The sequence below is a fragment of the Glarea lozoyensis genome, assembly GCF_000409485.1.
Source record: "Glarea lozoyensis ATCC 20868 chromosome Unknown GLAREA18, whole genome shotgun sequence".
In the NCBI taxonomy this organism is placed as follows: domain Eukaryota; kingdom Fungi; phylum Ascomycota; class Leotiomycetes; order Helotiales; family Helotiaceae; genus Glarea; species Glarea lozoyensis.
In genome coordinates this window covers 749,610-771,349 of record NW_007360992.1, presented here as the reverse complement: position 1 = coordinate 771,349, position 21,740 = coordinate 749,610, and the positions used below count along the sequence as shown (strand labels likewise).

Below are 21,740 nucleotides of genomic sequence, written 5' to 3'. Positions count from 1 at the left end.
GACATGCTGCGCCTCAAATTTTTCTTATCGCCTCGTTCGGGTCTCTATGCTGCGCCCACCCGCTTTTCAGCCTCGATAGTCGAGGATATACGATTGGTGCTTGTTGAAATCTTGAATGTTTGCTCTCTAGGTAACCGAGTTCGAGAATGAGATCCTTTTCTAGAGGAGTAAAATTCTCTTGACTTATCTCAAAATCCAAAGAGAACTGTACAACGCTTGTCTCGAACTATTTGTTGACTCCTGTATACCAAATTGACTTTTTCTCCAAAATCGCTGAGGTTTGTTGGGAGATCTCGGAATCCCAATTGACGTCAGATTGTAACTCCACCCAAAGAATTTGATCATGCAATAGTAATTTGCGGAGAGATATAAAGCGAAAAGAGCATGGGGAGACTACAATAAAATGTGCCTAAACACTGCTAGAGGAGACACCTCTTGAGCACGCTGTCGTTCGTAAATTTGTCTTCCTATGTCTAGATTGCCTAGTAGGAACCAAGAGAACAACGAAAGCATTCAAATATTTAAAATCGGAGAGGTAATATGGTGTCTTCGATCATTGCGTTGCCCAATGATATCCTCTTGGACGCCTTCAATTTGAAGGGGAAGTTATCAAGGACCCCTTCAAAAGTGCAGTCAGAGCTGTGACCATATTTGCAACATGAATCCCAGAGGATTCTCCCTCAATGCCCACAATCAGGTGTCTCTTCTTTACTTCTGTTGCAAGAGTGGGCTCTGTAATACCTCTCGCTGACGGGGGAAGATCAAGAACATTCAAGGCCTCGAGCACGTCATTTCCTGAGACACCAAGTGCAGCCAAAGCATCATATACCACAACTTTGGTAAATTTGGTCACCTCCTCTCCTTCAGGGTATTGCTCGCCATCTGGATGTGCATCTAACCAGTTTGTTCTAGTACGGGAAAAGTGATGTTGATCTAAATCGGGACGGAATCGCTTGCTGGGGTCTTTTTGGGACGCATTTCGGTAGAAAGAAATATCTTGCAGTTTCTGAACCTTCAGAAGATGCATACCTACTTCGTTCTTGGTTTTGGCAAGTTCGATGAAAACATCCAGGTCAAGTCTAGCCGCAATAGCTGCAAATTTGGTGTACACTGTCGAAGGTATCTTCAGTCTTTGTATGAGAGCATGGAACTCCCTTGCGGCTGTTGGGTCGTATCGGTTGTTGTTTGCCGTGTCCAGAGATAGAAGAGCTCCGTCTGGAGATATATAATAGCCACCTTGCAGTACTATGTTCGAGACAGAGGCTTGCATGAGGTCTTCATGATCTTTTGAGAATATGTGAATATCTGCCAATGATGACAAAAGCAACAAAGTTAACTTCTGACCTGCTGTCTTAGCGTTCTGGAGTAAGGTTCTCAGTAAACTTTGGCCACATAACCTCTCTTTTGGGTTTTCCTCGCTAAAAAACCGGGGATCTGTATCAGATGACATAAAAGCGCAATCAAATTCATAGTCTTCAACACGGTGTCTCTCCTTCTCTGGCTTTGTATCATCAAATCCACGAGTACCTTGAACTATGCGCATATCGGGTAAACCCAGAAGATCGAGCGCACCACGACCGAAACGAGCACGATCTTTTGCAGGTTCGAGATTCGCGATAAATCCCAGAAGTTCAATAACCCCAAGACGATGTAACTCTTTTAAGACGACCATAGCCGCGAGATCGTCGTAGTCCTTTGCGAGATCTGTAATGACGAGTACTCTAGGCTTTTCGATATTGGTTTGTCTTCGTCCCTTCACAACACCAAGAAGAATCTCGTAAACTCTTCTTTCAGCTTCAGTCAGATGGACGCCATTTTTCTCGTTTGGAATCGTCCAAGACGAATCTGGAGAGCCTGAGATTTCGGACGCCATGTATTTTGTCCCGCTTGGACGACTTGAATTGCTTAGACACAGATTTGAACTCCTTCCTTGTCGTAGTGAGTGATGAAAATGAGTACTGTGTTGTGGAACGTGTTGGAACAGTGTGTTGGAGTTTCTTTGGGGTAGTGAAGCAGGCAACGAACTTCATTCGATTGTGATATTGGTTCAAGGTTGAATTTTCTCCAAAACAGCTAAGAAAGTTTGTCCTCGTCTGGATTTTCCGCAACTGGTGACGAAAGATCCAGAGATTTAAACTGAGTTAAGTATTGTGTGTAATTGTCAAAAGGTGACTGCTTATGGACTCAGCACTGCCACTGCCACAGCTCAGCTGCGCTGGCAGTATCACTTCTCTCACCGCTGACAAAACCGGTTAGCAACGTGCTTAGTAATCATGAAATTATTTCCACCTGATCCATAATAGAATAAAAAATCACCACATAATATAACCATCAAACCCAACGACAATTTTGTCGACCACCCTTGCCTAGCGAAGGGCATAGTTTATATAAAATGCGTCTTTATGAAAATAAAGAGATGTATGAAAAGATGGAAAAAGCTTATCAAGAATATGATTGATAGAAGTAGTTTAAGCAATCAAAGATGCTGGTTTCTATTGTTCGGCCGCCTTCACCACGCGCGTCATCTTGCTTTTAGCCCTATCATTCAACTAGACCGAATGATGATGTCAAAACATCGAGAAAACGAGGCTCTCGGTGACATCTTGCATTTATGTTCCCTATACCGCTACTACCCTTTCTTAATCATGTCAGAGTGAGGCTTAACATCTAATCAGAGTATTTATTTAAGCAATTTGATTCAATCAGATAATTTTTTTATAGCAACGCTAAAGGAATAGCTGAGTATCCCCTATGTGCGACGACTATTTTTCAATTGATTCTAGCTTAAAAATAAGGTCTCGTTAAGTGGATTTATTCTTTCTATTTAGTCAATTGAGACTCTGTAGGTATCAGAAATGATAAGAGTACAGCCGAGAACAGGGAGAGGAGCAGTCTATTGATGGACACTTGAGTCTAAGGTATGTGTCTAAGACATTAAAAAGTAAGTTCAGTCACTCGTAAGGCTGAGAGTTCGATCAAATAGGTGCTCAAAGGATATAATGTACAGTCTTCTGTTCAAATTTGGAATTTTTATTGTCCTATGAAATAATAATTCTTCACCAACTTCCTGTATTTTTTTCATTTCTGGTTGAATACATATCTCATTTGTTTTTTGCCTCACTATATCTTCAGACTTAGAACAGTACACTGTTGAGTTTTAAGATATTCTAGCGGCCAACCGTGAGTACCACCAAATATTCTCGATTCAAACGCAATCAGAGATTTTGTTGTCAGATACTGCTTTTTTAGTAATCGTCCCGGTAGCAACTCCAGCACTTTGTGACGGACAAGCGTTGTAATTGATTCACCTCCAGAATCGTGTAGTTTCCGGGAAGCTAAAATCAAGAATATTTTAGTTCAACGTACTGGATCTCCTAACATAGAACATTTTGAAGGAAGGGGCGTTATCTCGCAAAAGAATAATAGAAGTATCTATAATCAATAGTTATTTGCGGACTTTTGAGTAACAAACTCTACGTGAGGGTCTAATTTCTCGTTAACTTTCAGCTCGGCAGTAGTATTGTAGTATACAAATCTCGTTTCTTAATAACTTATATATCAAAGCAAAATAGAAAGCAATATTTTTATTGGCACCTTGAAAATATATGTATTTCGATGTAAGAGGAAATTATTAGTATAGGCATATTTTAATAAGCTTAATTTGACTCATTAAAGTTCCCTAGAAGTATTGTAAAGGCGAGAAGAAAGGAACGAAAACGCCCAAGGTCGTAGAGCAGACTAAGCGAACTTAGCAAATACATTGTGATCTAAAAGAATGCTAACTAGACTATTTGATACTATAAGATCTAATAGATTATATCCCGAAATGCTTCAATCTTATAAAGTTACGGATTGTGGCATTGCTGTATATCTTTTCAATAAAAAGTCGTAGGGTGTGTCAAAGATCGCAATATATTCTGACCTTAGACAAGATCTGATGAAATAGCGGTATTTAAGCACCAGTTGAACTTCTAGGTGATTATCAATCACCCTCTTGTTTCGTCCACAACAATCCATCCATCTTCATCGTGAACATCTCCACTCTCGATTCCAGTCTTCCTCAGACGTGTTTTCTCCATCTCTTCAACGTTTCCTTCGTGTTCCAATTTATGCACCACATTATTGTTGTTGATTGGCTCCCCAATATCGCTCTCACTTGTGTCTGCTTCACCCTCAATAACCCTGACGCTCATCCGAGCCCATCGCTCCTCTCTCAACCTTCGCCTCCAAGCCCTTCCCGTATTCTCGAATACCAACTTTACGTTCTCGCATTCCATTTTTGTATTTCTTTGCGAATGACCTTTAGATGGATGATATATTATGCGCACGTTTGGGATGCTTGTGGATGTAGCTTAAATTGTTTTGATTGTTGAAAAGGGTTTGAGACAATGAGGTTGAAGCTTGGTTGAGATGCAACATCAACAAAAAGTGAAACAGTATTTAAGTGACCAGTGTACTTAAGCGCAGCGGATATAAAATTCCATACAATGATTGTGACCAATATCGGATAGCAATGTTCTCATGATGGTCTCGGTGTGGCTGTGGCGGAGTTTAGGCAGCTTCGAGGGCATACTTGACGGTTCCTTTTTAGGCCGCCGAAAAATTCAGAAGTCGTGGTTTATAATCTTTCATCAGGTTATAACGAGGCAATTTAAGTCATGTCGGAAAATGATCGTACGAATGGCATAAAAGAATCTCGGTGAAGATCGTGAATGTTTTTCCGCGTGTGAGGAAGCTAAGTCGGAAACAAAGAATCGCACCGAAGGACCGGAGGCTATTTGGCTCCCCAAATATTTTTCTTATTTTTGATCATTAGGTGTTATGTTTTTAAAGTCTAATCATCACCTTAATCAGTTCCAAATAATTGTTTAGCTTTGCACTCACCAAATTTGATTGTCGCCCGAAAGTCTTGAATCATATCGCCGTTTATATGACGCAGTATGAAAAGGCATCTGTAGAGCCCTCGATCAATCCAATTCGGTGTAAAAACTTTCATTGCTAAATTAAAACAATCGATATGGTCGCTGATGCAAGAATGCTAGTGTGGCCAGCTGCAGTGCTGATCGACAGTTTTATTGTGATAGACTTGACATTCGGCGATATAACACCCATCCTGCTTTCTCCGCAGCGTGCAGATATGACACCCATAAAGACTTGTCCTCTAACAAAATTTAATCTGTGTTCGGCACTCGACGGCCTAGCAGGTTGTGCCCTTCGATACGAATGCGTCGAAGTGGCTGCCACCACACCATAAGTTATTAGTCCGGGAGCCATCTTAAAGGCAAACCGTTCAATGTGATAGTCGCTGGTGTGCTCTATATGGACTTGTGTTTTGCGAATCTTCATACATTCAACATTACGAGAAGTGCAACTAAGTTGTTGTCATGAAGTTTCAAGATACACATTGAGTCCGGAGAACGCATCACCTCCTGACAAGTTTAGAGCAATTAATAGAATTTGAAGTATTACAGCACTGGTGCCTTGTAAAACGGAAAGCGACGATAACTTCAGAAAACGACTTTCCAAGACTCCTTGAGATCTTAAAAGAGAGATGAAATTGTGTATTCTCTCAAGAAGATAAAGCAAATACACAGCTTCTGGCAGACTATGTTCCTTCTACTATTGAGTGATCAGAAGTTCAACTCATTTGTGGAGTGAGAAATAGAACTATAGAAGACGCATCAGCAGTCGCCACCGGGCTGAGCACAGTGCCGAGTTTTCGTAGTATTATGATTTTTACCTCTCTAGCTCTTTTACTCTAGTATTAGGGAGTGCTTTCAAATCAAATTATAATCTTCATATACATATCAAAAGTACGGATTTTCCAAATATTATCGTAATCCAAACTAGAGAGAGAGTATGTCAAGCACGGTTGCCACATACTGCTGTAGCGTTGCAACGACCATACGTACAACCACTACAGCTTTTTATTCACTACAAAATCTATTACAGAGATCCTAGTAAACGGAGCAAAGGTAACGTACACACCCTGTGGCAATCTAAATAGAGACCGCGGGAGTCGAATCAAGCTTAAATTTAGGGGGGCCGCTAGGCTAAGCGAGTCCCTGACAGCTGGTCTGTGTTTCCTACCAGACTCTGTCGTATCTAGAGCAAGTATATCGCATTAGTTCTCATCATCAATCTGCGAGCTGATTGCGATCTATATTCACATGCAGAATATATACTCTAACTGGTCCAAAACCACTTTTATCTACACCATTCCCCTCTTTGCAAACGTCAATTCCTCACATTACATCATCACCGCCTATCTTCAGTAACTCTAAACTCTCTATCAACCTGAATCCCACCCATTTTGCTGTTTGCCCCCTCAGATCTCGAATGCACCAGCGGATACTCGTCAACTTCCGCGCTCACAATGTGCGTGTCGGTGTCGGAGCCATGGTGCGGCGAGTATCCCTTCGGTTTCCCAAACTTGCGCGACTCAACACCCTGCGAACTTTTGCCGTACGCGGTGTTCTTGTAGCCAGATTGTCGGGAGAATGTGTTTTTGGCGCGAACTCCCAATACACTAAGGACCGGACGGAGGGAGGGTAGACAGGCTGGATGGTTGTCAGTAGATTGCCGCAGATGGGCTCTCGAAGCGGGCGAGCTTACATGATACAACAGCCAGATTTGTCTCAACGTTAGTCCACATTACGAAACTTGTGATGGTCCATGATAAATCGGGGGAGGTGAAATCCGTTTGCAACTGGATCGCGAGTCGAATGATGCTGACCACGCACACGAACCCGCCTAGCATGAATATTCCGATTAACGCAAGTTTGCGTCCACTAGACTGCTGCAGATTCCAGATGAATGGAATAGGCAGAAGAAGGATCGCAATATCTGTTGCGATGTTTGGTACGGAATTACCGAGCAGGAACTTTGTATTATCGACGCATTTTCCACCGATTATCGAGCGGTTCCACCAGAAGTTTACTGGAGTGCATTGAAATATGACGACAAGTACCTGTTTGATGTTAGCGTATACCATAATTTCGATGATCACCATCTCGGCGTACAATTGCAATGTTCCAGGCTACGACGATGCTTCCTAGGATATAAATCGGCAGGTGGATCTGCTTTATCGGCCTGAATATCCGCCAATAGAATACTAGTATAGAGAGCTTAGAGAACGAGATAGACGTTGCATAGAAACATGCAGCGGGTAAGTAGGTTTTGAGGAAGTTCGTGATCGCTGCCGAATTTGTGAGGTCTACATGACGACCTAGGCCGTAGTTCATCACTTTGAACCCGTTGTCAGCGATTTGATTTCATACCGAGCGGTTGTTACAAGAGCTAGGACTTACGGAGAATGGTACAAATGAAGAATCCTAGACTCCATATCTATCCAACGGTTGATCAGCTTCCGGGTCTCATGTGAGAGTGAAGAAGGCTTTCATGTGGATGACTTACCAGCGCGAACAGAACGAGCCAGTCGTCCCACCAGAGTTTCGCCTTTGTGAATGAAGTCTTCGTCACTACTCTCAACAAAACAGCAATGGCCGCTGCCGCAAAACATATGCTCATAGCAATACGCACTGGTTCGCGTCTATCATCCGTCGGTGACCCGAAGACTGGCACGGTAGGTGGCGCACCATTGCCGCCAGGGACTTGGCTTGACTGAAGGGACATGTTTGCGCAACTTCCGGAGCGACCAGAGATTATTGTTGTGCAGTAATGACGAAGAACGGAGTGTAAGCACGGCTGAAGGTTTGAGACCAGAGCCAGTGGAGGAAAGGTGCAAAAGAGAAGTGTGGCCGCGAAGCTGTCGATTTGGGGAAATAATCGATCAGCGAAGGTAAATCGCTGTGCTCGCTATACGAGCCGACCAATTATTCGTTATCGGTCCCGAATAACTGCAACGGAATCGCGTGTCGAAGATCGTCCTATTAGGTCCATTAAACCCTGGACAGTGCGCCACCCTTATTGAAAATTCTCTAGGTCTGACTCCCGTAAAATATGGGAAGGGTTTGGCCATGCTAGAGCCCCAGCAAGATGTATTTCCGTGCTGACAGCAGTATCGTCAGCCGATTGTCACCCTAATGCAGTAAGTTTCGGGATTTGAGCGCCCCTTCATTAAAGTTGCCGAATTAATCTATTAGAGTAGCATCGCTTTGTGTTACCAACCTAGTACAGCGAGGCGCATTTACGTGGCGTTTTATATGCATCAAAACTGACATGGAACCCACTCATGGCAAAAAAGAAAGGCCTCATCCGAAATCTTCATGAGACTTTAGGATTTGAGCACGTCGTGACGATTAATCTTCTTTTGGGCATGACGAGCTTTAAGAGGATGGTTAGATACCTGTCGGGACAAATGAGGTATCGAGGAGTAGCTTGGTAAGCGTCTTCTCGTTACATGACTTTTAATAGAGCAGTCACTCAGCAAATGAGCCCTAGGTACCTGTTCTGCATGTATTGGACTATTTTTTCACTCAACTGCAGGCGTCAGTTTGACCTTGCAACCATGGAGGTTCTTCGCTGTAATCTGCATCTGGCCCACCCATTCCCTCTCGTCCCTTGATTCTATATTGTCGAATTCTTGTAATAGTCTCGCTACAAAGTAAGAAGTTTCCATTAGCGCTTTTTGCTTGCCAACACATGATCTTGGACCTCCTCCAAATGGGGCATATTCCCATGCTTTGGGCTTGAAAGTGTTCCAACGTTCAGGCTTGAATTGGTCGGCGTCTGACCCCCATATTTCGGGGCTTCTATGTAACACCGCAAAGTTCGCATCAAAAAGCGTTCCTGCTTGAATGTATATTGGAGATTTTCCATCGCTGCCACCGCCAGTTGGAAGGATGCAGTCGGAAAAAGCTTCGCGGATATGGTAAGGAAATACCGGGTAGAGGCGGAGAGCTACAGTTCTTATCAGTACTGGTTTAACCACGACTTGGGACTCGAAGTCCCAAAGCGAGAAAACTTACCTTCATTAATTACATTTTGTAGATACTTCATTTTCATAGCAGCATCAAAGTCCAAAGGCGTGCTCCCAGTGGACTTGGCCTCTTCCCGTACTTTCGCTTGAATATCTGGATTTCGAGCCAGCAGATATACAATATTGCTAATTAGACATGCTGTAGTCTCATGAGCCGCCACAAAAGCTTGCGTAGCTTCATTGCGTAACTGAACTCTATCGTCCATGTTCTCTGCCATAAGATCGAGGAGCACTGGCCGCTTCGAGCTGTTGCTGGTTTTAAGCTGCCCGTTAGCCTTGCGTTCCAAAGCACTATCGACGTATTTTTCGATAAAAGCGTGGTTCTGCGCGTTTGATTTGTGCCATTTTGCATCGCGGTGCAAGAATTTCAAAGGACCCAATGCCATGCGCAGTCCACCACCTCCAAGAGAATAGCCAAACGAATCGATAAACTCTTGCGCGTCTCCTTGTAATCCGCGTGCTAAGGATTCGAAAGATTCGCCAAACAGAAAGAGCGTTGCAGTATCCAGGTAGAGACTGAAAATCAATTGCTGCAAATCTGTAGTAGTTTCGTCTCTGGGAATCTGCTTCAACATCAATTGTAAATAGTGCTCATATGTTGTATGGTCTTTGATGTTTGCCCGCGAGAAACTGCTGCTGAACAACTGCCTCGAACGTTCCCACTCTGGCCCATCGGTCGTCAAGAAGCCTTTACCACAATACGCATTCAAAGCCGGCAATCGGTAAGATACACCCCAATTGCGTGCATTCGATGCAAAAACACTTTGGAGGTTGTCCGGGTCGCAAGAACAGATGGTAGGCGCCCCAAGTGTTTTAGTTTCAAAGGTACGTCCATTCTCTTTATATCGCTGGAAAAATACTGGCAGGAAAGTATGCTCGGAGAACATCTTTCCTGCCTGGAGAAACAGATCAAAACCGAAGACTGGGTCTTTGTGAGGGTACTGTTTTGGAGAAGCACATCCATTTCTACGTGCAAGGTTATTGTATTGATAGATTCGTAGCAGGCGATAGGCAATAGCGCTTGCTATCACGCCGCAAAATATGGCTATGAAGCTCGCCATTGTCGACAATGCTCGAATGGAAGTTACGAGCTTGCTAATAGAAGCAGGATAGTCTAGAGAGTGTTTTGCTCAGAGTTCAAGGGTGGTATGAAATGTCGGGGTAGCTGCGTCTACGCTGAGAAGATAGCGCTATCATTGTGTCAACTCGGAATATTGATTATTAGCATAAGTCCTACGCCCCCAACCCTTCCAACCATGCCCAGCCCCAGCCTGAGTTGCGAACCTGGGGTCAACGCCACCAACACAATAGTGCTGCGGTCCGTGCCGTAGGGCTGCGGATCTTTTACTTTAGGAATTGGGCACAATATTCACCTCTAGTTTTGCGCCAACAATGAACCAAGTAATCAAATTTCTGTGCCGTTTGACAGTCAATTTGACTTCTGCCCTCGTCAGCGACTTTAAGTGAGCCCTGCAATCTCAGAAGTTCTCACAGCTCACGGAAGAAAACTGGTCAAGCACTTTGAGGTGTGCGAGTCGAGACTGGTGAAGTTGACTCAAGGTTCAAACTCGGCAGATGTGGGTCTAGCAAGATGAAGATTATGATGGCAAATAACGACAACCACTCGCATCTTCCTATTATTTAGTGAGCTCACGTAAGATATTTCATCTGCTTACGGATTCAGTTAGGCGGTTGGATTCGGCTGTGGGTTGACGTTGCAACAGACATCAGACAAGCTGATTGTCTTATTGTGCGGCACTCGACCTCGCATAATGCAAGGTGATAGGAAACCTCGGGGAAATGTACGTCTGGCTGCCGGCTCAGTGGTTCTGGTGGCGTGAAATCACGATCAATGCTGGCGATCGATGTCCCGGAATAATATATTTTTGACAGGTACAACATGCTGGCAAACTGCCTGAACCGAGGCCTCCAACTTCGTTGCGGGTCCAAACAATAGCACCCTGCAGCTCAAGGTTTTACCGTTTAAGGTTATTTTTACCACATTAATTTTTACAACGTAATATTTACGAAAACTGATAATTTATGCCTTTTAATTATAGTGGTGTGCTAAGAAAAGTCGCAGTGTACTGGAAGTTTTCCAGCAGCCTAGGTCTTTGTCACTGGGTGTCCGAGGTGGTAACTATCCTTTTATGACGATAACCGTAAGAGAACTCGTGTATAGTAATTGATGAAATCTTCCAAGATGGTTGAGGTTCGTCGAACACGACCTTGGCCCAGGTACTCTATGGTAGCCTCTTCAACGCTGGTTTTCTTCATCGTCGGCTGCGGAATTGGCACAATATCACCGTTTCCTTTCCAAGACCCTTTTCTCGATAACTATATTCAAGTACTCAGTGCGACAGAATCCTCACTGACGTGCACTTCCATGCGAGTACGTCGAGAATGGCGGAAACTTTCACAACCACAACGAGAAAATTATTTCAACGCAGTCCACTGTCTACGCAAGCAGCCTGCAATCTTAGCTAACGGCTCGCTCTTCGACGACTTCCCATACGTCCACAAGGCGTATGGAAGCTACTCGCACAAATCAGCTTTGTTTCTGCCATGGCATCGATGGTTTATTCATTTGTTTGAAGAGGCACTTGTTACTCAGTGTGGATATGCTGGAGCATTACCTTATTGGGACTGGACTTTGGATTGGGAGGACATAACCAAATCGCCTGTGTTTGACCCTGTCTCTGGGTTTGGAGGAGATGGAGATGCTACTGGTGAAGTTACGGTCGGTGGTGGACGTTGTGTGATTGATGGGCCGTTTGCAGGGTTAGAAGCTCTCAGATTTGACGCAGACTGGGCTCCACATTGCCTATCAAGGGGGTTTCTCAAAGGAAAGGTTCTGAGAAAGATGTGTGGGGAAGATATACGCCCGGATGTAGTAGCTAAAGTTCTTGAAAAAGAATCTTTCGAAGACTTCATGTCTGCTTTGGAGGAAGGTCCGCATATCGGAATAAGCACAGGCATTCGAGGAGATTGGGTCAAGTTCACTGTTCCGTATGGTATGTAATTATTAAGAAGCTCATGGCAATTTACTGATATGTTTAATAGACCCTCTTTGGTACCTTCACCATGCGCAACTGGACCGGCTGTGGTGGACATGGCAGCACAATGCTCTCGGAAGAGCCTTAGAGTACGACGGCAGGTCAAACAATAACACAAGTGCTCGTGCAAAACTGTCAGACACAATGGACTACGGAGACTTCGTGTCAAGTATGTATGTACGACAAGTGATGGGGACAGAGTCTGAGACCTTATGCTATCGTTACGTATAGAAATGAATATGAATTTTTACTTTAAGAGTTTCCCCTCGATATTCCGATACTTGATCATCAGTCGCCTCCAGACGTAGATTGTGGGATTTGCTCCTCTACATCCACAAGAATAAAACTCTTGTCTTCAAGTACCCTCCACTTCTCAGCCCACTCCTTCAATTTCTCGTAATCTCTACACTGTCTCGGGAATCCCATTCCCGGAAACCCATTATCTGGCACCTCGAAAGGCTCGAGACTTGAGTCCGCGCTACACATGATTGCATTCCGCAGATACTCGAAGCAATGCCCGATATGCGCATACCGGTCGATACCATTGTCGAACGACTCAAGCTTTGAGTCATTAAGTCCCGTAGAATACATTGTTCGTCGCAGAGTATAGAGACAATGTAATTGATGCATTGCTGATATTGTGGAGATGTTCTCTGTGGCTGGGATATCTGGGTTTCGTACGTATCCTAGGCCGAGTGGGAGAAGAGAGTCCCATACTGGCTCAGCTACACCATCAAAAGGAGGAGGTTTCATGAAGCGTTCTTCTTGTTGGAATGTCTTCATGATGTTTGGTATGTGTACTGTACAGAGTCAATTGTTTTTCGTAAAATCTTGTGTGGACAATGACAACTCACCTCGAGGAACCGCTTCTTTGAACGCATCAGGAGTATTTCGCAATTTTGCAGCTTCCCATCCCACATAGCAACCAGCGATAAATAATGCTACGCAAAGCCCAATTAACCTGGCAAAATCGACATGGAAGCTCAAAGCATGTCGATGACTAGATGACTTCTCTTCTAAGCCATTATCGTCCAGGAGCGGTTCTGTCGATTCATTATTTTCTGCCATCTCAATTTGCGGAAAGTGATTGTCTACAGCCTTTCGTCATAGAGAAGCCAAAAAGGTTACCAAGGCCGGACGTGAGATCCAGTAGGTAGGTCTTCAGGTACCTATCCAGTTAGTGCATGTCTTTCGCAGCACTTCCAAAAACACCGGAACATAAAAATAGGAGGCCAGCTCAATGTTTGGTAAATATGGACAGGGGCATCACCACAATAAAAGTAAAGCATTGGCGGAAGATTACAGATTTTCTATATAAATCCAAGACAGCCGCTTGCAGATTCGACGATACAACACCCCTCCTCACCCTAGACAGTATGACTTCTCGCATCGAAGATCTTGCTCTAACGGTCGCCACCAGCATCAGTCAGATTGGCGACTATCTCCGTTCCCAGAGCCTGCCATTCCCCTCCTTCGATGTCGATGGCCCAGTGGAAGCTACCCTGAAAGATGTCCAAATCGAGCAAGCAAGACAAGACGCTATGGCGAGCTGCCTAGAACTCTTTTCCCTTCTGCAAGGCCCACGAATGTGCCTTCGACCCTGCGTAAGTCACATTTCTTGCTCGGCTTACCACAGGGAGTCAACTACTGATGCTTGCCAATATCGCAGTACAACGCCGCGCCCATGCACGCCATATACAAGTTTGAGATCGCGCAGAAGGTCCCCCTCGTCGGTGACATCTCCTTCACGGACCTCGCCGTCAAGTGCGGACTTTACGAACCTGATTTGCGGCGTATTATTCGATTTGCTATCATCTACCATCGTGCATTTCTCGAACCTCGTAAAGGTTATGTCGCTCACTCGGCTGCTTCACGGCAGTTGATGGAGGATGCAGATGTGCGCGATGGAATTGGGCTTATGTTTGATGACTTCTATCCGTCGTTTGCGCGGGTGAGAAACATCCAATGGATTTCTTGTGGTTGTGTGTGCTAAGCGAGAATTACAGACCGTTGATGCTATAGAGACATTTCAGGGGCAAGAGCCTAATCAGACGGTAAGTTGTCACTTCTTCTTAAATTTTGGTTGATTGTGTATCAAATATTATAACTTCGCGTGTTTAGGGATGGGCTCTAGCCCACAACAGCACGCATCAGTCAACCTTTGAGTACCTAGCGGAGCACCCCTCCCGCGCTGCTCGCTTCAGCGGTGCAATGAAGTTCTTTTCCAGCACGGTCCCTGGAAACTCCCCATCTCACCTGCTCCAAGCGTTTCCCTGGGGGGAGCTTGGGGCTGCAACGGTAGTTGACGTGGGGGGTGCAGATGGCTATGTCAGCATGCTGCTCGCACAATCGTTTCCGAAATTACAGATTACCGTCGAAGACCTGCCCCATATCGCTCAAGAAGGGAAGGTACCACTCCCTCTCAGAGAAAGGGTACGGTTCGAGGCACAGGACTTCTTTCAGGAGCAGAACGTCAAGGGCGCGGACGTTTATCTTTTACGATGGGTGCTGCACGATTGGCCGGACAAGCAAGCTATCCAGGTATTGAGAGCGTTGGTTCCTGCACTGAAGAGCGGCGCTAGGGTGCTGATCAATGATAACGTTGCGCCGGGACAGGCAGGGCTGATGCCGCTGATCCCAGAGCAGTTCATAAGGTAACGCCGTCCATCTCCTCCCCTCTTCCCCCGGTTGATTATGTTGGTTCCAACAATGTCTTTCCCATCTAGCGTGTTGGTTCCAACGACGTTTCCCCTTTTAGCGTGTTCGTTCAAACAACTTACCATACGATTATGACATCTGACATTTAACAGAGAGTTGGATATGATCATGCTAGCTGCTTTTAACGCGTACGAGCGTGAGCTAGAGGACTGGGAGAGGCTTGTCAAGGCAGCTGACCCGCGTTTCGGGCCTATCAAATACACCCAACAGTCGGGTGCATTGTTGGGTGTTCTGGAGATTGAGTGGTTGGGGGAGTGATGAGCGCTTGAAGGCACTAAAACCTGACGACATGTCAGTGAGAGGTTCTAGGTTGTTTTCTGCAGTGTGCTGTATGAATGAATTTAACCAGTTCGTACTAATGCCGGTATTTGACCTTCCCGATTTTGTTGTGATTGCTTTGTGCGCTCTCGCAGTAAGCTGCATCATGGTAACCAAAATCGGCCCATTCACTGCGAGATGTGTGATTCTTGAACAGCGGACGTAATGCACCGGTGTATTCGGTGTATTGCGAGACTAATAGGACATCCTCTAAATATCATAATTTAACGACTTTCCAATTCTCCTTCCTCGATAGATACATTGAACTTTTTCAATTGACGAAATACTGCATATTTATTTATATAAATAGAGCAATAATAGTATTTCTGGCAAGGTAAGTTATTTTGCCGCGAGAGCAGACCTCACGCGAGTTGGAAAATGAAGGGTTTGTCCCATATCTCACGCTTGTATTTACGAATATCGACACCATTCCCAACAGTCACAAATCTCCCCTAGAAGCTAAAATCTAAAACACTACCAACCCAACATCTCTTGATAGCAACTTGCAATCCTGTCCTACACTCCCTTAATACGCACGTCCAACGGCCTCCAGATCAACATCTTCCGCCCCATTTCGCTTGTACGCTCTTCCAACACTCTCTAAATCAACATCCTCAGCAGATCCTCGCTTGTAAGCGCGTCCAACACTTTCCAAATCCGCGTCATTGGCGGAATCTCTCTTGTAGGCTCTCCCCACACTGTCGAAATCTACAGCAGCAGCTTCGTTACGAATGTATGCTCGACCGACGCTTTCGAGGTCAACTGCATCTGCGTTTGTGGAAACTGTTCATTCATGATTAGTTGAATTCAGGCCGATGAGAAGGGATGAATGACTGACCTGGAGCTGCCACAGTGAAGGCGGCACTCGCTATGAGGATTGTGAAGATGGAGAGCTTCATTTTTGCAAATGTGAAAATTTCGTAGATGATTTTACTGCAAGTGAGATTGAGAGACGAGTTTTGGTATCTGAGCCTTCACACCAAGACCGTTCTTTTACGTGGATATACTATATATCCGGCACTTCGCTTGAAGCACTAAAGCATCTAGACCACTGAGTGCGAATAGTACTAAGTCAACTACGCCGTACCCTATACAACACCGCTCGTAAATGTTCCGTAAGCATGCAAGATTGTCTCACTGCGGTTTTCTCCAGGATCATCAGAGTGGGCAGATTCAAAAAGTCCCTTTTACCCGTGGCCTAGGAAGTGATTGGCTACTTTGTCTTACTTACTCAAGTCTAACCAAGAAACAAGGTCTTAGATCCATTTTACGTAGATCAACATTGCTAGTCTTGCGAATGACGAAATTGAATAGTAGCGGCCGACAACCAACCAACTGTTCCAATTACGAGCAGATCAAGAGGTAGATATACGGGAAAACTAGCAATACCACCCTACCCACGGAGCAACACTGCCACTCCGCTAGACTATCACAGCTTGTACAACAATGTCATCACACCGCCGAAACTCTGCCTGGAGGATCGATAAGGGTCTCATGTGTGAAGCTTATCAATATAGTTATTTTTGTCTGACACATGTAGTAAGTCGTAAGTCATGATCAACAATTCTCGGTTGCCGCTCTGCCACATACACGCATCGGATCGAGACGGTAGCATTGGCATCGAAGAGACTGCATAGACGAGTGTCGTCTCGACGTAAGGTCTCCGATTGCAGGATTACGCGGCGCCCTGGCTGCAGGTGATTTAAGTCATTCATTTGAAGTGCCGAAATTTAAATGGTAGTTGCATGAGGTAGATAGTCCCTTGTGCAGGACGACTATATTCTGATACTGAGCTAGACTGTACGACGACCGACCTCATGCCTCGCATGCTCATTGTTTCTTCATCACAGACTAAAATTCAACATTCTTCTCAGCCATGGGTAATGAAGAATACTCGCCTTTGAACGAGGACGATGTAGAACGATCTTCAAGTGAGCTTGAACAGAATAGACCTTACCACGAATCCAACAACTCCAAATCCTCAAAATTATTGTTAGCTACGATCTTGATCCTGGTTCTCATAAATGGCATCCAAACAGGTCTCCTATACCGCGCCTCCTCATCACTTACAATATTTCATACACCATTAGAATACGGTACCTCTCCCCCCAATCACTCCCAAACCCAGCTAACCCACTCAGCAATCCCTCACGAGATTCCCACCGAATACCGCCATTTCTGGTGGAACACCGAGTACTCGGGCAGTAACTACACAATCCAGGACTCCCTCTGGAACTCCATCCTGCCCTCGCACGGTTTCGTAGCCATGGACCGAGAATGGGCCAAGAGTCAGAACTGGCCGGAGAGCATGTACCTGCCCGACGATAAATCTAAGGGCGTGTATCTGCTGGAGGCGTACCATCAATTGCATTGTTTAAAGATATTGAGGACGACTATGAAGGAGAGTTTGATGGGGGAGAAGTTTACGTGGAAGCCGGGGGAACATGTTGAGCATTGTTTTGGGTATTTGTTGCAGGTGAGTAATTATGTCTTACTTGGAGAGGGTATTTGATGAGGAAGATTAAAATATGCTGACTTGTATGAAGACGACAATGTGTAACGCAGACGCCACACCTCTCTACACATTCGGCGATAATACAGCAGGGCATGGCCAACTGCATAAATGCAAGAGCTGGGATGCGTTACGAGAGTTCGCTACGGAGAATAAGGCGTGCTACCGGGATACTATAGAAGATGTACTACTCAAAGAGCATTTTGGATATTGTGATGATGGTCATGATGGGCTCATTCATGGGAGTCCTGTTGATAGGAAAGTCGGTTGACAGAAGAATTTGACTGCGCATTGTGAATATGATCAGGGGATTGCCAAGAAGAGTGCTTTGCCATGTATACTATGTCAGATACTACCAATATTTGATGAAAAAGAGATAAAGGTTCAACTATCTCCTCGACTGTTACGAGTGGCATTAATCCATCTTATTTCTCCCAGATTCTACGAGTCCCCAAACACTTCCGCCTATCTCTTCAAGCGCCCTCTCAAATGCGCTCTCATCAAAGTAAAGCTTGCTGCTCATTGAAACCTATATATCCGCCCAGAGATCTCTCATTCAGATATCAAGTATTCACACGTTACCACCACCGTGTTACAACTCCAACGGGACACCTCCTTACAATAGAATAATAGTACTTTGTAACGAAGGTTTTTTAGAAAACGACTTTCTAGAATTTCTGCTGTAGACATATTTATCCTTTTTTATTGACGAAATACTGGTTAATTACTTGAATAAATAGAGAGATTATGGTGTCTATGGCACTCGGAGGGTGTCCCGTTAGTCTTGCAACGCAATGGTGTTCTAGCAGACCCTTCGCATCTCACGCTCATTAATGTAAAGTAATAATAATTACAATTTGAAGACGTCGGCTCTCGCGTATCATCAATTCTCCATCTAAGAAGAATAACCTCCGTGATTTTCTCAAATTTGTAACTTCGCCGGTCGAACTACTCATAAGACACAAAGTGTGACAAAATGTGGTATCCAATGTAGAATATCTGCTGTTCTTTAGGGGTTGATCGGATTAAGGTTTACCGTTTGTGGAGCGGCTGCGAAGATTGATGAGGTCTTACTTAGGGAAACAGTGCGTGGTCAATTTATTCTTCGGGATGAGAATCAATGAATAAGGTCCAAAAGGTGTCTCAACCGGCTGACACATTTGACTTGTTGGCTCCTCATTTAAGGGTAGGAGACTACGAGAAGTTTTAATATAGTACATGACTCCGTCCACAGTTTCCAATGAAGGTTTATTGAGTCAGATTGATGTGGCTTCAACCATAACGAAGAGTTCGAAGTCATCCATCTTATTTTCATGAAACTAATACACGCAACCCATCCACTTCATAACACCCCTATCACTCACGCCTCCTTCTCACCCTCCCCAAAAGTAGAACTCTTCTTAATATGCGGCTCATCACCCGCAAGAATACTCTCCACTTTCGAGACTTTTTCAGAGAAATGTTGTTTCTTGTCAGTCCTACAAATTATCAGCTCTTTCCTCATGACCGAGCAGATTTTATGGGATTTGGATGAGGGTTTAGAACTGTATGAGAAGGGCAATTTATGAGAATTTGTTCGGCATGAGAGCGCAGCAGCAATTAGTTTGAAAAGAGATAGGGTAGAGGAATAAACATACCTCGAACCAACTCTAATATCAGTCTGGACCCTCAAGACCCCATTCTGATGAACGAGCGTATGTGCTTGGCCGATGAGACGCATGACATCGTCCCATGATCCTTCTGTTGGAAGTTAGTCAATGGTCTTGCACCACTAAAATCTACCCCAGCTTATCCTCAGACTCAAACACTTGTAACATCAACACGTGACCTTCCTCCTCTCATCAACCCGCAACCCTTCATTTTCTCTCCCATCACCCTCTCCCATCAACCTCCCATCCACCCCTCCCTCCTCCACCAGCTCTCCATCCCGTCTACATATCCTCACCCATCCACCTCTTCATCCATCCCGTCCACCTCTCCCCTCCCATACCTCTCCACCTCCCAACCTCCCCTATCAACATCCCACCCCCCCACAAACCAAACCCCAAAACCCCGTCAACAAAAAAATAACTAACCAACAGTAGTCCCCGCACTATGCATCCCAAAACTCAGTCCACTAACCCTCATCAAGCGCTGCACAGCCGCAATCTCAGCTGAGACGGAGGGGGAGGGCGTTCCTATCTAGATGTACAATCAAATCAGTCCATTTCATTCAAGACACCCAACCACCAAGTCCAATTATTAGCACATCAAGTCCAACTATTATACTCAGCCACGACTGAGGACAAGCGGAAGACTTGATATGCAGTGTAACAACGAAATCTGACATACCGGGATGAGACAGAAATCCGCCACGCAGACGGGTGGCGTGGGGAGGTTTGCGTAGTCGATCGTGGGTGATTGGGACATTATGGTGAGAGAGGGGAGGTGCACTGTACAGAAAGGAGAATCGATAAACTGGAGAGGAAGGTGGATTTTGAATATGGCTTTTGAGAGAGTGTGGATGAATGTGAGGAAGATTAGAATTGTGTGTCCATTTTTGAGGTTGAGAGGTCACGTGGTTTGATGTTGGGATAATCAGAATAAATTTGAGATTCATTTTTTTTTCTATTAGGGAGGGGGTTGGAAGCAGAAGGTAAGGTTATAAATAGCAAGTTAAAAAAAATGTTTTAGTGCGAAGATAATAATTGTTTGGTTTTCAAGATTTTTGATAGCTTCCATGAAGCTAAATAGATACTTCACCACAAAATTCTAACTCTACGCTCCCAAAATCAGCCCCAAAACTTCCTAACCAGATGCTGAGCTATACAACATACTTTCATCTAGAACCCAATCCCAAAACTTCGTTAAAACTCCCTCGCTATGATATAAAAACAAATACATTCCAAAATTGAAACTCCTGGATTTTATAACCAGACAGTATTCACAATCGCCACCACGGCCATTGCTATCGCAACGACGGTAAGACCACTATACCCATTGAATCGTGAGGCAGAATTGGTGGCCAACGTAAGCGGTTCCGTACTGACAACCACCCTCCCAGTGCCGACGATGCCATTCAACATATCAGCCGTCTCGATAGCAGGCCCCACGTTGAAGAAGTCCACGAGAATGAACGTTGGCTTAACTCCCCATTTAATATAACATTCCGCACCTTGCTTGCCGAGTGCACCAACATTGGTAGTGGATGGTGAGTTGGTGCTCGTGATATTATCGACATCCGGAATGATTATTCCAAATCCAGCATCCTTATCTAGGAAGTGGTTAATCATCCCCATGAAACCTGCCGAAACGGCAGCAGCCGCTGATGACTGAGTGCTAGGTCTATCAAGATCGCAACCGAATCCTGTTGGTGACATGACTCCGAAAGCGGTTTCGAATATGTAGTTGAATTCTGGCAGGAGATACGGGAAGGCCGGATCGTAGTCGATGCTTGCAATGAAAGTGACAAGACGTGTGTTGGCACTGATGAGGCTTTGTAACGTAGGCCATATCAACATGGACGATGTTGTAGGCAGTGTATAGCCGTAGGTGGAAAGCCCAGAGGATGTGAAAACCTTGCCAAATGAAGCCGATTTTTGATCGTCCGCGTTGACTAAGATCACCGTTACCACCTCATTCCTATTGGCATCCATCCATGTCTTGATAGTGGCAAGCCATGCCTCAAGAGTTCCACCATCCAAAAGCAAACAAGAAGTGTGGCAGAGTCGTAAAACTCCTGCTTCGAGATGCACTTGTGCTTGTAAGAGTCGAATCCCTGCCGAAAGTGCGACAGTTGCATTGTAGAATGTATTGCCTGACGTGGAGAAAGAGGTGGAGCTATCTCGCAAGAAAGCTACATCGTGAGCACCCATATGGGTGATGTTGTTGTAGTGTCTATCGCAAAGATCTGGTGAGTTATTGCATGCTGCCGTACTAGTTGGAACTGCTGCCTCGGATACAGACCATACGGTTGCTCGGGCAGACACTGCACTGGTAGATGCAACTGAGGATGAGGAAATCGAAGAGCCGATTTGTGGAAGAGCCTGCGCTAAGTGGGCATGAGAGAGAAGAGCTGCTGTTGCAGCGAAATTGAAATACATGTTGCGAACGCGAGACTTTCGACAAGGTAAAGACGTTGCAGCCAAAAGTGTGAAGTTGTTGTTCAATTATGCTCTTTGATGAAAGTCGACCAGTCAACAACTTAAGTGCGGAA

The 21,740-nt window shown here is 44.9% G+C and overlaps 11 protein-coding genes across 11 annotated transcripts; 3 read left to right on the top strand and 8 right to left on the bottom strand.

The window, feature by feature from the left end:
• Window positions 1-589: 589 nt before the first annotated feature.
• Window positions 590-1,873, bottom strand: GLAREA_12495 (Nucleoside hydrolase; the record flags this gene model as incomplete). Its single annotated transcript, XM_008083277.1, has 1 exon — window positions 590-1,873. The coding sequence occupies one exon, from the start codon at window positions 1,871-1,873 to the stop codon at window positions 590-592; it is 1,284 nt and encodes a 427-aa protein (XP_008081468.1).
• A 2,113-nt stretch (window positions 1,874-3,986) lies between these two features.
• Window positions 3,987-4,277, bottom strand: GLAREA_12494 (uncharacterized protein; the record flags this gene model as incomplete). The annotated part of the gene is made up of 1 exon (XM_008083276.1): window positions 3,987-4,277. The coding sequence occupies one exon, from the start codon at window positions 4,275-4,277 to the stop codon at window positions 3,987-3,989; it is 291 nt and encodes a 96-aa protein (XP_008081467.1).
• Window positions 4,278-6,258: 1,981 nt separating this feature from the next.
• GLAREA_12493 (uncharacterized protein) lies at window positions 6,259-7,635 on the bottom strand (the record flags this gene model as incomplete). Its single annotated transcript, XM_008083275.1, has 5 exons — window positions 6,259-6,560; window positions 6,616-6,970; window positions 7,023-7,246; window positions 7,311-7,347; window positions 7,417-7,635. The coding sequence occupies 5 exons, from the start codon at window positions 7,633-7,635 to the stop codon at window positions 6,259-6,261; spliced, it is 1,137 nt and encodes a 378-aa protein (XP_008081466.1).
• Window positions 7,636-8,434: 799 nt separating this feature from the next.
• GLAREA_12492 (Cytochrome P450) lies at window positions 8,435-10,002 on the bottom strand (the record flags this gene model as incomplete). Its single annotated transcript, XM_008083274.1, has 2 exons — window positions 8,435-8,862; window positions 8,931-10,002. The coding sequence occupies 2 exons, from the start codon at window positions 10,000-10,002 to the stop codon at window positions 8,435-8,437; spliced, it is 1,500 nt and encodes a 499-aa protein (XP_008081465.1).
• A 1,142-nt stretch (window positions 10,003-11,144) lies between these two features.
• Window positions 11,145-12,228, top strand: GLAREA_12491 (Di-copper centre-containing; the record flags this gene model as incomplete). The annotated part of the gene is made up of 2 exons (XM_008083273.1): window positions 11,145-11,955; window positions 12,005-12,228. The coding sequence occupies 2 exons, from the start codon at window positions 11,145-11,147 to the stop codon at window positions 12,226-12,228; spliced, it is 1,035 nt and encodes a 344-aa protein (XP_008081464.1).
• A 57-nt stretch (window positions 12,229-12,285) lies between these two features.
• GLAREA_12490 (uncharacterized protein) lies at window positions 12,286-13,065 on the bottom strand (the record flags this gene model as incomplete). The annotated part of the gene is made up of 2 exons (XM_008083272.1): window positions 12,286-12,797; window positions 12,852-13,065. 2 exons carry the CDS (start codon window positions 13,063-13,065, stop codon window positions 12,286-12,288), a joined length of 726 nt encoding a protein of 241 aa, XP_008081463.1.
• A 308-nt stretch (window positions 13,066-13,373) lies between these two features.
• Window positions 13,374-14,973, top strand: GLAREA_12489 (S-adenosyl-L-methionine-dependent methyltransferase; the record flags this gene model as incomplete). The annotated part of the gene is made up of 5 exons (XM_008083271.1): window positions 13,374-13,601; window positions 13,667-13,948; window positions 14,004-14,051; window positions 14,119-14,651; window positions 14,808-14,973. 5 exons carry the CDS (start codon window positions 13,374-13,376, stop codon window positions 14,971-14,973), a joined length of 1,257 nt encoding a protein of 418 aa, XP_008081462.1.
• A 586-nt stretch (window positions 14,974-15,559) lies between these two features.
• On the bottom strand, window positions 15,560-15,932 carry GLAREA_12488 (uncharacterized protein; the record flags this gene model as incomplete). Its single annotated transcript, XM_008083270.1, has 2 exons — window positions 15,560-15,816; window positions 15,872-15,932. The coding sequence occupies 2 exons, from the start codon at window positions 15,930-15,932 to the stop codon at window positions 15,560-15,562; spliced, it is 318 nt and encodes a 105-aa protein (XP_008081461.1).
• A 977-nt stretch (window positions 15,933-16,909) lies between these two features.
• On the top strand, window positions 16,910-17,816 carry GLAREA_12487 (uncharacterized protein; the record flags this gene model as incomplete). Its single annotated transcript, XM_008083269.1, has 3 exons — window positions 16,910-17,129; window positions 17,175-17,509; window positions 17,580-17,816. The coding sequence occupies 3 exons, from the start codon at window positions 16,910-16,912 to the stop codon at window positions 17,814-17,816; spliced, it is 792 nt and encodes a 263-aa protein (XP_008081460.1).
• A 1,089-nt stretch (window positions 17,817-18,905) lies between these two features.
• On the bottom strand, window positions 18,906-19,954 carry GLAREA_12486 (uncharacterized protein; the record flags this gene model as incomplete). The annotated part of the gene is made up of 4 exons (XM_008083268.1): window positions 18,906-19,023; window positions 19,183-19,285; window positions 19,621-19,726; window positions 19,877-19,954. The coding sequence occupies 4 exons, from the start codon at window positions 19,952-19,954 to the stop codon at window positions 18,906-18,908; spliced, it is 405 nt and encodes a 134-aa protein (XP_008081459.1).
• Window positions 19,955-20,451: 497 nt separating this feature from the next.
• On the bottom strand, window positions 20,452-21,627 carry GLAREA_12485 (PLC-like phosphodiesterase; the record flags this gene model as incomplete). The annotated part of the gene is made up of 1 exon (XM_008083267.1): window positions 20,452-21,627. One exon carries the CDS (start codon window positions 21,625-21,627, stop codon window positions 20,452-20,454), a length of 1,176 nt encoding a protein of 391 aa, XP_008081458.1.
• Between the last annotated feature and the right edge of the window lie 113 nt (window positions 21,628-21,740).